Genomic DNA, 14,002 nt, shown 5'->3' on the forward strand with positions numbered 1-14,002 from the left:
AAGAGAGATGAGTATCTATTGAACATGTGTCTGTCCGTTGAATAAAGACGCGTACCTGGACACAGCTTACGCTGACAGTTCCGCATTTCTGAATCTGACCCTTGGCAAGGCTTCCCTCCGTTGGCCGGAAAGGGGCTGTTGCACAGACGACTTCTCTTTTGGATGCCTTTTCCACAGGTGACACTGCAGGCCCTCCATGTAGACCACTGGGAGTACCCGCCATGAACTGCAAATAAAACATTGTACTGTGTCTCTGTGTGTGTTAATAACAAAACATAAATTGCATTTCATTTATGCCCTGGGTCTAGGGCTGAATCTCTAATGGCTGAGCAGCTGCCTATGGATGCTCTCCTTGATGGTAAAATTAAAATCTGAACAGGAAAGAAGAATTTGAAGTAACTAAATGGCGTTTCTTCCCAGCTCCAACCCTGACTCACGTGGACATGGCTGCTGGAAGCGCGAGAGACGAAGAAGTTCAAGTACTGTTTATCTTTTGGAAATGTCATTCTTTAAAGAAAAAGAGATGCACTGATTTCTTTTTTAAAATTTTTTAAAATTTGTTTTCAGTGTTCCAGAATTCATTGTTTGTGTACCACACCCAGTGCTCCATGCGATATGTGAAGTGAATTATTAGCATGGTATTTTACTGCTCTAACCTCTGTTGTTTTATTCCCTCCAGTCTGTAAATTATGTGATTTTTGTTCTATCTCCACAATCTGGAAATATCTTAAGGGTAAAGGAAACTTAGACTAAGATGCTTAATAATTTTTATGATTTGGTTTGACCCAGGTGCTATATATTTATTTTTAAAGTTTTTTGGTTTTTTTTTGGAATCTCTGCACCCAAAATGGGGTGCAAACTCACAGCCCTCAGATGAAGAGTCACATTCTCTTCCAACTGAGCCAACCAGGGTAATAGTACCTCTGGGTGCTATTTAATAAAAGTATCCCTCTGATCACACTCACCCTGGACTGTGACCGGCACTCTGACAAGGACAGAACCCATCAAGTTTCGAGCAACACATTCATATTCAGAGGTATCTTCTTTCTGAGCAGCAGCAATATGTAATGAGTTGTTGGACAACACATGAACTCGGTCATCCCAGGGGATAGATTGCCCTTGACGGGACCATGTAATGGTTGGATGAGGCTCTCCAGTTGCCTGACAATCCAATATGACTTTGTCACCAGCATTAATAATGGTTTCTACGGGCTCAAGGGTGATAATAGGAGGACCTACAGAAAAAAGAACATAGTGTTTCTTAGTTTTTGTAAAGTTATATTAACATTTTAATTAACATCATAGAGTAACATAATTTTGAAAAAAAATAGGCTGATTTGTTTATAAAACACTGTAGTTTCTCAACTACCAAGATTGCAATGGGCATTGATAGACTTTTCATAGCTCTGTTTTACTTACTAAATGTCCAAAAATGTAAACCCCTAAGCCGATTAGCCTGTAGCTTGGGCTCTGCTGTCGTACTTTCTGGGCTCAAACTCTGCTTCTGTTCCTTAGGACTTCTCTGAGCCTTTGTATTCTCAGAGAATTCTTGTTAAGACTCCACTAAGATTATGTAAGCCTAGCTCTTTGAGAGGGGAAGTACATTATATTATTAGTACTATTGTTTTTATCATTGTTTTTGTCTGTTTTACACGGTGCACATACACTTCTTTCCTTTACATCACTTTTCGAGGTAAAGAGTCATTATTAACTTTTTCTTTCATAACTGGTTATCATTCACGCATGCAGTAAACATGTATTGAGCACCTACTATTTGCCAGACATCACATTAGATGCTGCAGGTACAAAGATAACAGATACAACTTCCAGTCTCAAGGAGTTCACAGTCCACTGATAAGACAGGCAAGTGACTGTAATTATTTAGCTATTCTATAATATAGCTATAGAATTTAGTAAAGGACTAGGTAGAATAAATATAGTGGAGAACAGGTAAGTATGTGGTAATACAGAAACATAACCATAGTGACTTAATAGATCAAACAGAGGCATTCACTGAAAATGGAGAGGAAAAGGAAGATATTCAAGAGTCATTAAGAAAGAAATAACAGAGCTTGGTCATTGAATTGACAGGAGCTGGCAACTATAGGATTTGACTTGGACAATACAGTGCGGTTTTGGGCACTTCAGTAGGTACAGGAGGAAGAACATATTTGTTTGGAGGTTGTAAGGAATGATGATTTATATCCATTTGGAACTACTGAGCTTGAGATGATCTGTGGGGACATTCATGTAGGGATGTCTAGATGATAAGAGAATATTCCCATCTGAAGCTCAGAAGAGATATGGGCTAGAAGTACAGATCTGTGAGTCTTTCACAAGTGGGTAAGATTGTTTGGGAAATGATTCTAAAATGAGAGGAAGAGGGCCAAAGACAGAAACTATTATAACATCATTATTTAAGAGATGAACAGAAGACAAGCCCATACAAAGTTCCTAAGAACTGATCACAGAAATAGGAAGAAAATCAAGAGAGAATGGTATCCTGGCAATCACAGCAAGGAGCTTCCAGAAGGGAGGAGAGGTTGACAGTATCTTATAGTAGATCATAGCTGCTCAAGTGAAGTGGAAAAAATGTAAAAGTAGCTGTATATAGCTACTGGCAGAATGTTTATACTGGTCTACCGTGTCAAGACAGATAGAATATGGGACTTCATGGAAAAGAAGTTTGAACTGGATTTTAAAAAATGGGTAAGATTATATACAGAAGAAGGAAGTCTACTTGGAGAGAAGGAAATAGCATGGAAATGGATTTAGCTTTGAAAGGATGGTTCACCCCGGGCCGCAGCAGCATACAAGGTTTCAAATACATATTTAATGAGAAGGGTTCACATTTGAATAGGGACGCTAAGAGGAGCCTATATGTTCTTGAAAGGTGAAAGCTGTGATGTAGTGGGCTTGAATTGAGTGGTGGAAAGATTTGATCAATGAGAAGTAATGAATATCAGATAATTCAATGTCCTGGCTCCATTTTAGACAGAGAAGTATATCTGGAGTAATAGAACATAAAACAAAAGTAGAAGTAAAATGTGTTTTATTGTGACATTAATATGCTAGGATTTTATGTAAAGATATTACTGACATGTTGTCTTTTACAAGTATTTCATATGAGGTTTGGATCTCTCAGTAGGTATCATTAATGCACCATTTGTGTATATGCCCACATCATCCTACACAATATGTTCTTACTTGATGTTTATATTAACTTTAGGAACTTTTAGGGCTGGGACTTTTAATTCTCTCCCAGTGTTCAGATTACATCATGTGTTCAATAAACTGCTGCTGAATAAATTAAATGCCTTAGATTAATCATTCAACACTAAATGATAACATAATGACTAAATGAGCACCTGTGCTCCATCTACTGTGGTCAAAGAAAGTGTCAAATAAAACTCAGAATCATAATTTCAATACCATATTTGAACATTTCCAATTGCTCACAAGGCTATAAATTAACTCAACAGTTAAATTCCATATGTACATCTTTCATGGTTGAATTAATTCTACCAGTCCCATAATGATCAGTTAAATATGGGTACTTTATCTAAATGAAAACATTGCTTCTGGTGCTTTAATTTTAATTTTAAACAAATTATATTTTGTTATTTTTACATGCCTCATTTATTTAAATCAACTTATTGTCAGTACATGTAAATAAGCTAATCTAATGTTGCTTTTCATAAGCCAGATCAGTTGTACACTCTTCCAGGAGAGATTAATCATTGTGACCCCCTACTTACATTCACCCAACAAAGAAGGGAGGAAGGTTTCATGGGTATAACATTTATTTGGGAAACGTGGCATATTATACCCTTCTCTTGCTGAGTTATAACACATAAACATATTAACATTTCAGGAAAGATCTGCAGTAAAGAAACCTGGCAACTAAACAGGGTTTGGCATATAGTAGAGGCTCTTTATATACTTGAAAATGAATGAACTTTGTTTTATCAATTTTTTTCTCAGACTTATTGGACCATGGAACTCTAGTTCTTTCTTAATAACATCCCACAAGGCTAATGTTTGATAAATATGTACTTTAATAAAACATAGTCTTAGCAAGATATAGAAACAATCTAAGTGTCTGATGATGGATGAATGGATAAAGAAAATGAGTATATATCTATATAATGGAATGTTATTCAGCAATAAAAAGAAGGAAATCCTGCCATTTGCAACCACATGGCTAGACCTGGAGGGCATTATGGTAAACTAATTCAGTCAGACAGAGATAAATAGTGTATGGTATATCACTTATATGTGGAATCTTAAAAAAAAGTTGAATTCATAGAAACAGAGTAGTTTGGAGTAAATGGGTGATGTTGGTCAAAAGATACAAACTTTCACATAAAATGAATAAGTTCTGAGGATCTAACATTTGGCATGGTGACTATAGTTAATAATACTGCACTGTATCCTTGAAATTTGTAAAGTGAGGGGATCTTAGTGTTCTCACCAAAACAATCAAAACCAAAAAACGGTAATTGTGAAATGACAGATGTGTTCATAAGCTCCGTTCATGCAATCATGCCACAGTGTATATGTATATTGAATTTTCAAATGGTGCACTTTAAATACATACGGTTTTATTTATCACTTATACCTAAATAAAGCTGGGGAGAAAACACTGTCTTAGATATTTACTAAATATCTATCACTAAATTCTAGAAAAGATTTTAAGAAGTTTAAGTCTTAGATAAGAGTAGTTTAGCACATAACGTAGTAAATGCTAGTCTATAGCATCTCTCAAAAGTGAAAGAAGAAAACATAAATGTATCCCATTAAATACTGAGCCTATTCACAAAATAAGTTAGTTCACTTAAATTCTCAACCCAATGATGCTATCTCCAGGTTGATCCTGAAGTGGTTCTGGAGACTGTCCTTCTGATGGCTTATACTGAGGGGCCTCATGATGAGCATGATAGTCCTGCCCATGACGCATAATTACTTCATGGAAGATTGACAGCAATCAACCTAGAGCACTTTTGAATTCATTTATATTAGTCCTTACTTCTAATACATATTTTTAAAGTGCCACAAAATGACATTTTTGTAAGCCTATTACCAGAACCATGGCAAACTACGTGAAGGGTTCTTGACTGAATCAAACCAAAAGAAAGCTCTGCCGCCAAGCAACCACAATCTTGAACTGCATGTATTAGATAAAATAGAAAAAAAAAATCTATTCAAAACTGTATCAGTTTTATGCTTGATAACAAACTGCTCTATCAGCAGCAGAAAACTAAATGACACACACTCTGAAAGCTACCGATAATACACTTGCTATAAAGTTAAAGAACCTGAACGTTCTTCATTAGGCAACATTCCTCCAATCAGGTATTTATGTAGAGTTTAATAAAGCAGCTTACTCTGCAGAGTCAGACTCATGCTGCGCTCCACCACCCCAGCGTCATTGGTAGCTATGCACGTATAATCACCAGCATCTTCATTCTATGGAAATAAGCAGCTTTATAAAAATGTGAGCCTACAGAGCAGGGTAAATAACTTTTTTCACCATGAGGCTACTATATAATTTTTTTTTTGAGAAGGGATTTTTCATGGAAATAGACAAAAACTATATATATTTATCTTCACAAATAGGTTTAAAAACAAGAAAAAGAAGGAGAAAAAAAATTCACAGCTGAAATGTTTTCAAAACAGCCTGTTATTGTTCTCTGGGAATAATATTGCTAGGAAACTGAAGCAAAATAATATTTTTTATAATCTTCTATCCAAAATTATCTCACCAAAGAAAAATGCCTAGGCTATCCTTCCAGATATCTTTTTTTTTCTTTCTTTCCTTCCCCCCCTTTTTTTTAAGAGAGAGAAAGGAAGGAGGAGCAAAGGGAGAGAGAGAAAATCTTAAGCAGACTCCATGCTCAGCATGGAGCCCAACATGGGGCTCGATCTCACAACCCTGAGATCATGATGTGAGCTGAAATCAAGAGTCAGACACTTAACAGAATGAGCCACCCAGGGGCCCCTCTTGTTCCAGATACCTTAAAAAGCATTAAAATAATGAGGACAAATTAACAAATGTTGAAATCATTCTAGTGGGGGTTATTAAAACAATTAAGGGTCGTCTCTATCTAGAGAGTGTGAACTTCAGGAGAGAAAAGAAAAACTAAATTACTAATAATGATAAATCACAGAATATGTCCCAAATTTATAGATATATGGTATAAAAGATAATGCTCCATGGGTTTAGGTTTGGTGACTAATCAGAGTCACAAATTTTGCTAAAAGTGTTGTGAATAGGAGAATTTGTTAATACAAACACCAAGTCAATAAAGGAGAACTGAATTGCAGGAAGTAGATAGAGGAGGATGGGAGAAGGAAGACAGATATTTAATTGGGGGTGTCAATGTGTTATCCAAATTGAAATTTTCAATAAGAAACTGTAATTGGAACTTGGAAGAGTTGCAGAGTTGAACATAAATACTTAAGAATCTGAAATTGTATGGTAAAAATAATTAGTGTTAGTATTAACATTGGTGGTAGTAGAAGAAGTACCAAGGACTTCAGAAGTAGCAATACTTGTGTAGAGGAAAAGGAAGAAAATGATAACAAAGAAATCTAAGTCTCACTAGTGTTATAGCAGCTAAAGGTAGAAATCATCTCAAAATTTAAAAGACAAGGAACAACATCTGATCTTGAAATAAAACCCAAGAGAATGAAAGACTAAGAGTGGTTCATTGGATTAGATGATTAAATATTGTATATTAATTATTATTCCAATTAATTCAACAATGTGATAAAAAATTACCCATATGTAGTCCAGTTGAGAAATTTTTAGATAAAATATCTCATTCACTTGACCCCAAAATTAGAATAACTTAAAGCAACCCTCATTTTCTGAATTTCTGAAGCTTTGGAAAGCCCGAAATAGTTATCAGCCTAGTAATGAAAGTTATCATGTAACTTATTTGTAACTGTGTTTGTAATCTTCAATTTCCTTGCTCTAATACAGATGTGAGGAAGTTATCTAATGATGCTAAATAATAATAGATCAATGATTGAGAACAAAACAGCAAAAATATTTTGTTGCTTGTAGTTCTTTGAAGTCTAAAAATAATCAATTTGAACCACTGTTTCAGTTCTTTATTTAAAAAATCCATTCATTTAGATTTTATGATTTTTTAAAAGACTTTATTTGTGAGAGAGAGAGAGAGAGAACAGAGAACACAAGCATGGGAAGCAGCAGGCAGAGCAGGCTGAGGGAGAAGCGGGCTTCCCGCTGAGCAAGGAGCCCAACATGGGATCCTGGGATCATGACCTGGACCTAAGGCAGCCACTTAACCAACTGAGCCCTCAGGTTTTATGATTTAATTAGGAATACAAGAGAAATTTTTCCATTTATGGAACCTAGACAGAGGCATTACTGTGGTGCTTAAAGTGCTCATCAACAATTTCAGTGTGACTTACTACAGTGCCATAAATGGCCAGGGAGCCATTGACCAGTTGACGGATTCTGTGGTTTATTTCAATATCCATCCCCTTCCTGCTCCATTGGATGGTTGGGGCAGGATCTCCTTTCACTTCACAGTTCAAGACTGCATTACCACCAAGTGGTTCAATCCAGTTAGAAGGGTAATCACCTTTGAAGACTGGAGGTTCTGGGAAATACAATAAACAACTGTAAGGAAAAGGAAGCTCTGACCATTTCTTTGTGATGTTGGCCTATGTAGAGAGAGAATTTAGTGAAGAAGAGAGAAGCCACTTTTGAACCCCATGAATTTTCAGAATCAACTGCTCACGCTAATCCACCAGATAATTCGGTTAGTTTTAATAATCTAAGTAGATGATTCCATTTTGTACGAAATGATCTCTTTGCTTACCTACTTTTGAGTTGAATGTTGATAATTTTTTATTTCTTATGAATTTGCACATCTGTGAAACAGGACTACATGGATTAAGAAACTGAACTTATAGTGGATTACTACATAATAAGGAAGCAAAATACAAACTATTCATTAAAAACAAATGATAAATTAAAAATAGAGCATGTTTACCTACCTTTCACATAAACAAATCCAATCGCCTTCACAAAACCAACGCTGTTCTCTGCGGTGCACACGTAAGTACCTGAATCCTCCTTTGACACTCTTTCAATAACAAGTTCACTGTGTCCGTTCACACTGTCAAAGTAGGCTGAAAGAAACAAGCCAGGAAATGGCACAAATGCCTCTCAGTAACCTAAGAAAATAACCACAACAGCTCAATATTTTACAGGTTGGATTTATGAGTTGGTCAGCAATTGAACTAGAGATCTCATCATGACATTGGAGAAGAGAGCCTTTTCCACAGATTTCTTCCCCGGAGCTATTTGCTATGTCTCTAGACACTTGTTTGAAGAATGAAAAACAGCAGAAGGAACAGGAAAAGAGAATGAAAATAAACATCTTTTAAAATTATTTTAGATTTAAAGTACACCCTTCATCTCAAAGCATTGCCTGAATCTGTCTCCTAGTTCCTCTGGGTTTCAACAATCTTTCATTCAGACCTATGACATTTTCCATTTCATTTATCTCACCACCCCTCTTCCTCCCAAACACTTTACATCAAAAACATGAAAACCTTTTCAGTTGTAATTCAATGGACTTGGCAGGTCAGAAGGGAAATAATGAAAACATATGCTAGTTAGGTAATAATGACAACAGGATTAAATTTGTAATAATTTACACTTCTCCATAAGTGGTGATGATATAAATATTTATAAAGGTAGTTATAATATTTGGAATAGAGAATAAGGTAAACATGTTAATCCTGAAACAACTATACTAAATAAGATTCTGATTAGACCAGCAAATTTCTAATTACATTAGTATGTTTACCTTGCATGCTTTCCCCATTCAAATTATTTCAGAAGATTTCATACTGCTGGATATTAAGTGGAAAATGAAGCTTTAAAAATGTAAATAGCTGAATTACTATTACACTTTCAGAAAACAGTACTGATTAGATTTTTTAGACTCTGTTTTTCCTTAGTGACATATACTATTACCATTAAGGGAAGAGAGTTGATGAATTTCAGTCATTAGCATAAATCTTTATAACAGAAGAATTCAACCTTATTATTTCTTTTCTAATAAGGCATTTATGAAATGCTAATAGTGTAGTATTTCAGAACTCAATTTTGGGTATGACAACTTCTTATTAACTGATAATATCTTTGTGCTGACAAAGTCTAACAAATAAGGAGATAGGTGTCCTCCCAGAGATGAGTGTTTCTGGCTTCCAGGCACTACTTTAACATGTAGTGCACACAGTGACCAAAAATTTTCTACATAATTGATTGACATTATAAGAGAGATTAATAGATATTAATTCATACAGTGAGAAGCAGAGCTCTCCTCTATAAAATTAGGTGAATCTTCAGGACTCCAACAGTAGCCACCTTAATGCATTTATCAGGGAGGATAAGTTTAGGTACCTGTGTATGCAAGATTGTCTTCTCCTGGGGAAGGGAGATTAATTTTAGGTAAAAATGTCTACTAATATCCTGTCACATATGGTCCAGTGATTAAATTATCCTTCAAAAAAATGAAAAAAAAAAACCATATATACTGGGTATAGGGTAAAATCCAGGCAAAGGTACATATTTTACAGAACTTAAAGCAATCAGTTCTTCATGTAACATTTAATTTTATTTTATTTACTTGAGAGAGAGCGAGCAAGAGTACAGGGGGAAGGGCTGAGGGGGGAGAGAGAATCTCTCAAGCAGATGCCCTGCTGAGCACAGAGCCTGAAGGTGGGAAGATGGGGCTGGATCCCACACCCTGAACTCATGACCTGAGCTGAAACCAAGAGTCAGATGCTCAACCGATGAGCCACCCAGGTGCCCCATCCCTTCATGTAACTTTCAATCAATTCCCGCAGCTGAAGGAAATGGAGATTGATTTAGAGTTCTTTATGGGGAAATTACCAACCTGGGATAATATTGTTATTGAAGGTCCATGTTAACTTGGGCAATGGAATCCCAGTGGCTTTACAGCTGAATCGTAGCTGTTCTCCTTTATTTAATGACACATCTCCAGGAAGTTCAGTGAAAGTGGGGAGAACGTGTACAGTCAGGCTGACCATGTGGGTGTCTTCACCTGCAGCATTGTTAGCAACGCAGGTATAGGTGCCAGAATCCTCCGGCTTAAATAAAAAAAATCGTAGTGTTTAAAATGACATAATCTTACATCATATTCCATAAAATACATAAAATTGCATAGCTTGGTTCCCAAAGGAGCACTCTTATTTAATAAGACAGTTTAAATTTCCATCTTGTAGTCTGAACCATCTGGCTGGCTTTTGCATAACATAATTTAAAATGTACAGGAGTTGAAACAAAGGCCCATATCCTACAGAACTTGAGCATTTTATAGTAATAAGATCCAGAAAACTTTACAAAAGCTCTCGTTTACTAGACATCAAGTGTATTGCAGCTCTACAATGTACAAATAAAGAACACATAATTTCAAAGGTTGGTAGCATCTTGACAGCATAGCCGTCTGTCTTGGTAACGTGGCACCGAAGACCACCAAAATTATCAAAGGAGATGGAAAGGATATAGGCAACAGTACCTGCAATTCTGAAGTTTCACTTGCTAAATGCAATGGCCAGTCTTGGCACTCATCTTACTAGATGTACCGGGATGGCATCATTTGACACCCTCTGAAACTATGTCTTCACTTGGCTACCCCCTTCTCCTAGTTTCCTTCCTACCTCACTGGTTGCTCCATTTCCATTTTTTTTTTTTCCTGGCTTCCCTTCATTATTAACGTCTTGATGTTGGCATGCAAGAGGGCTCAGTTTTCAGTCCTCTTCTCTACCTACACTTGGTTCCTTAGTGATGTCATCCAATCTCATGGTTTTAAATACTATGTATACTCTGAGGAGTACCAGTATTTGTAGCCCAGATCTTTCTTCCAAACGCCAGCTACGCTGAACTTCCCATTTTACCTCTCTGCTGGTATGACCAAAAGACTTCTCAAACTCATGTCCAAAATGGAACCCTGACTTTCCCTTTCACCATCCTGTTTCATCGGTAGCCTTCATCATTTCAGTTGATGGCTATTTTGTCCTTCCGGTTGTTAATGCCTTTTATTCTCAGGCATCTGAGTCATCTGTACTCTTTTCTTTTTCACATTGTAGTGGCAGTCTAGCTAGGAAACCCTAGCTTCAGAGTATATGCAGAATCCAGCCCCTTCCCACCCCTTCTCTGTCAGCATAATCTCTCCTCGGACTCCAAATCATCTTCCCAACAGGTCTTTCTGCTTCTCCCTTGCCTCTGCTCATTATAATAGTCAATGTAGTATTGCAGAAAACTAAGGCAGATAACATTGATCCCAGGCTCAAAACCTGCACTGGATTCCAATTTTTTCTAGAGTAAAAAGTGAAATGTTATAATCTACAAGACACTACATGATCCAGTCTCCGTTTTCTTTTCTTTGTTTCTTTTTTGATTATTTTTCTTTCTTGCTTTTACTAGGCTCCTGTTCCTCCAATATATTAGGTGTGTTCCCACCTTAAGTTCTTTCCTGTAGATATCTGAGAGAGAAACATCCCAGTTCTACCTGCTTCTCATGCTCTTCCTTCAAGTTTTACTCAATGTCCCTTCCTAAAGGAGATTCACCCTGACTATCCTATTAAAAAAAATGTAACCAGTGACCCTCCAAATTCTGATCCCCTTTACTGTTTTTTATTTTTCATACTTCTTATTTTCTTCTGACTTATTATACACATTATTTATTATTATTCTATATATTTTTATTATTTTTTTCATTGTCTATCTCCCTCCTCTAGAAATAAACTGCATGAAGGCAGGGATCTTTGAGTCTTTTTTCCCCTCATGTATTACTAGTGCATAAATAAGTTCTGGTCACACAGAAGGTATTCAATAAATATTTGTTGAATTAATTGTTGAATGCTTCTGAATGCATTAAGTCCCACTGCAGACTTTATATAATCATATATAAAAATACATATTTTTGCATTGAAACAATAAAGAATTGATTGCTTAGAGATGTAGCATAAAAATTGTTATCACTAATAGTAGATATAATCTAAATTTGGTTGGCTGCATACTTTTTTTTAAAGGGCAAACAAGAATAAATCATATTCTCTATAAAGGTCTCCCCACCTCCATATCACTTAGCTATTCTTAGATTCTCAAGTTATAATAATTGAAGCTTACAATCAAGGATTTTATGAAAGTGAAGCATTTAAAATCTGGATGGTACATACTATTCACAAGTAGATCTCTATTTATCATTTGAATCCTTCATCTGGTATTTATAAACTACTTTATTGTTTTGTTTTTTAACATATCTGAGCCATTGTCCCATTAAAAGTCTAAACTTTTCTTTCTCCTTTAATTCCTTCTAGTCTATAAGTGTAATAATGGGCCCAAATCCAACATTCCTGAGCCTGGGGGTAATCTCACTAAAGACATTTACTAACTTAAGCAAATGAATTTATCCTTATTTTATCAGTTCTAAAATTAACATTTTTAAGTTTTCATATCCGTGAAACTGGGATACAATTTAAAAATTGATGACCTTCTCTAGTTTACTTAACTGTACTTTTTCTTTCTTAGTGGTACCTAAAATAATGGCACATTTTATAACTGATTTGAATAAATACAATTTTTGCTGGCACCTGTGGTTGAGTTAGCACCCTAGTGGCACAGCCAATTACTAGGGTTATTTACCTGATAATCCCAGGAGTCTGGCTAACGGCCGAAATTACACTGTAAAATGAATGTAATCAATTTTATTCCTTTATTCTGTTCAAATTTAATTCCACAAAGATTTTGTAATGAAGTTTAGGTATTTTGAAGGGCAAGGAATAGGAATAAGATATGCACAAAAGCCCTGAAAGTGATTCACATTTTAATCATGTTTCATATTTGGTACCAAGTATTGATACTCTCAAACCACACAGTAAATTTTTTCAAAAGTCATGTAGTGTACATACATTGATTCCTCTTCAGTTGGGAGACCACTGAAAAACTGAGATGCTTCTGACAGCTACTGTTGTGTAAACTGGGTCAGTACCACGTAAGAACAAAAACCTTAGCTTGCATAGATCCCTAAGACTTTAATTTCCTTGTCAAAGATTAGAAAGGGTTATTCAAAATTCTGAAAAGAACAGAAAAATTGCTTTTCATATCTGCTTAATACTACATCATCAGACATTCTTATATCTCCTGTCTTCTAATCATTCTTATACTTGGTTACATGCATGGAACATAACAGAGGAACTTAGAATTTTTCCTGATAAACGGATTTCCACAAAAGTAAAATAATTTTAGAAGGAGGCCATTTATGAGTTCCTACTATCTGTTAAAATATTATTCTTAGACCTGGGCCATAAAATGAAACATGTGTAAAATTCATTTTTTGGCCTGAATTTGTAAGAGTGTTTTTCTTTCATTATTAAAGAATATATTTCCAGGCTGAGTTACTAAAAGTAAAAGGGTGAATTACCAATTCACATCTATTAAACTTACCACAACATTTTCCAGAATAAGTTCTCCATAGGGTTCAATGGTATATTTTCCTAACAAGTTAGCTAAAAGAACATTGTCTTTTTTCCAGTTAATTGCTGGTGTGGGGATTCCATCAGCCATGCATGGAAGAATGGCTTGTGAATTCTCATTGACCGTGTAGTGTATTTCTGTACTTCGGATTCTAGGAGGTACTAAGAAGAGTTTAAAAAAGATAGTCATTTAGGATGTTGACTTCAATAATATCCTCATTTGCACAGAATATTCACACACAAAAGACTCTTCTGAGGATAATTTTGATGGAAATAGTAAAATAAAATGTATTAAGTTATTGTTTGTTTGTTACCATGAAAGATACCTATAGCAAGAACTCTACTGGATTTGAACTTGTTGAATACATTCATAATTAGTTTCTTTTTTTTTTTAATTTTTTTTCAATTTTTTTTTCAATTTTAAGATTTTATTTATTTGAGAGAGAGAGAGAGA

The 14,002-nt window shown here is 35.5% G+C and overlaps 1 protein-coding gene across 1 annotated transcript in view; it reads right to left on the bottom strand.

The window, feature by feature from the left end:
* The window catches only part of HMCN1 (hemicentin 1), a 498,146-nt gene that overhangs the window by 43,348 nt on the left and 440,796 nt on the right, over positions 1-14,002 (bottom strand). Inside the window, exons 82-88 of the mRNA XM_045983171.1 lie at positions 13,520-13,710; positions 9,948-10,161; positions 8,035-8,169; positions 7,444-7,634; positions 5,388-5,469; positions 966-1,235; positions 56-226 (exon numbers count right to left, since the gene is read on the bottom strand). Of these exons, the coding sequence (XP_045839127.1) occupies positions 56-226; positions 966-1,235; positions 5,388-5,469; positions 7,444-7,634; positions 8,035-8,169; positions 9,948-10,161; positions 13,520-13,710 (1,254 nt within the window). The remainder of the gene's footprint in view (positions 1-55; positions 227-965; positions 1,236-5,387; positions 5,470-7,443; positions 7,635-8,034; positions 8,170-9,947; positions 10,162-13,519; positions 13,711-14,002) is intronic.

Source organism: Meles meles, chromosome 17, assembly GCF_922984935.1.
Source record: "Meles meles chromosome 17, mMelMel3.1 paternal haplotype, whole genome shotgun sequence".
NCBI classification, from domain to species: domain Eukaryota; kingdom Metazoa; phylum Chordata; class Mammalia; order Carnivora; family Mustelidae; genus Meles; species Meles meles.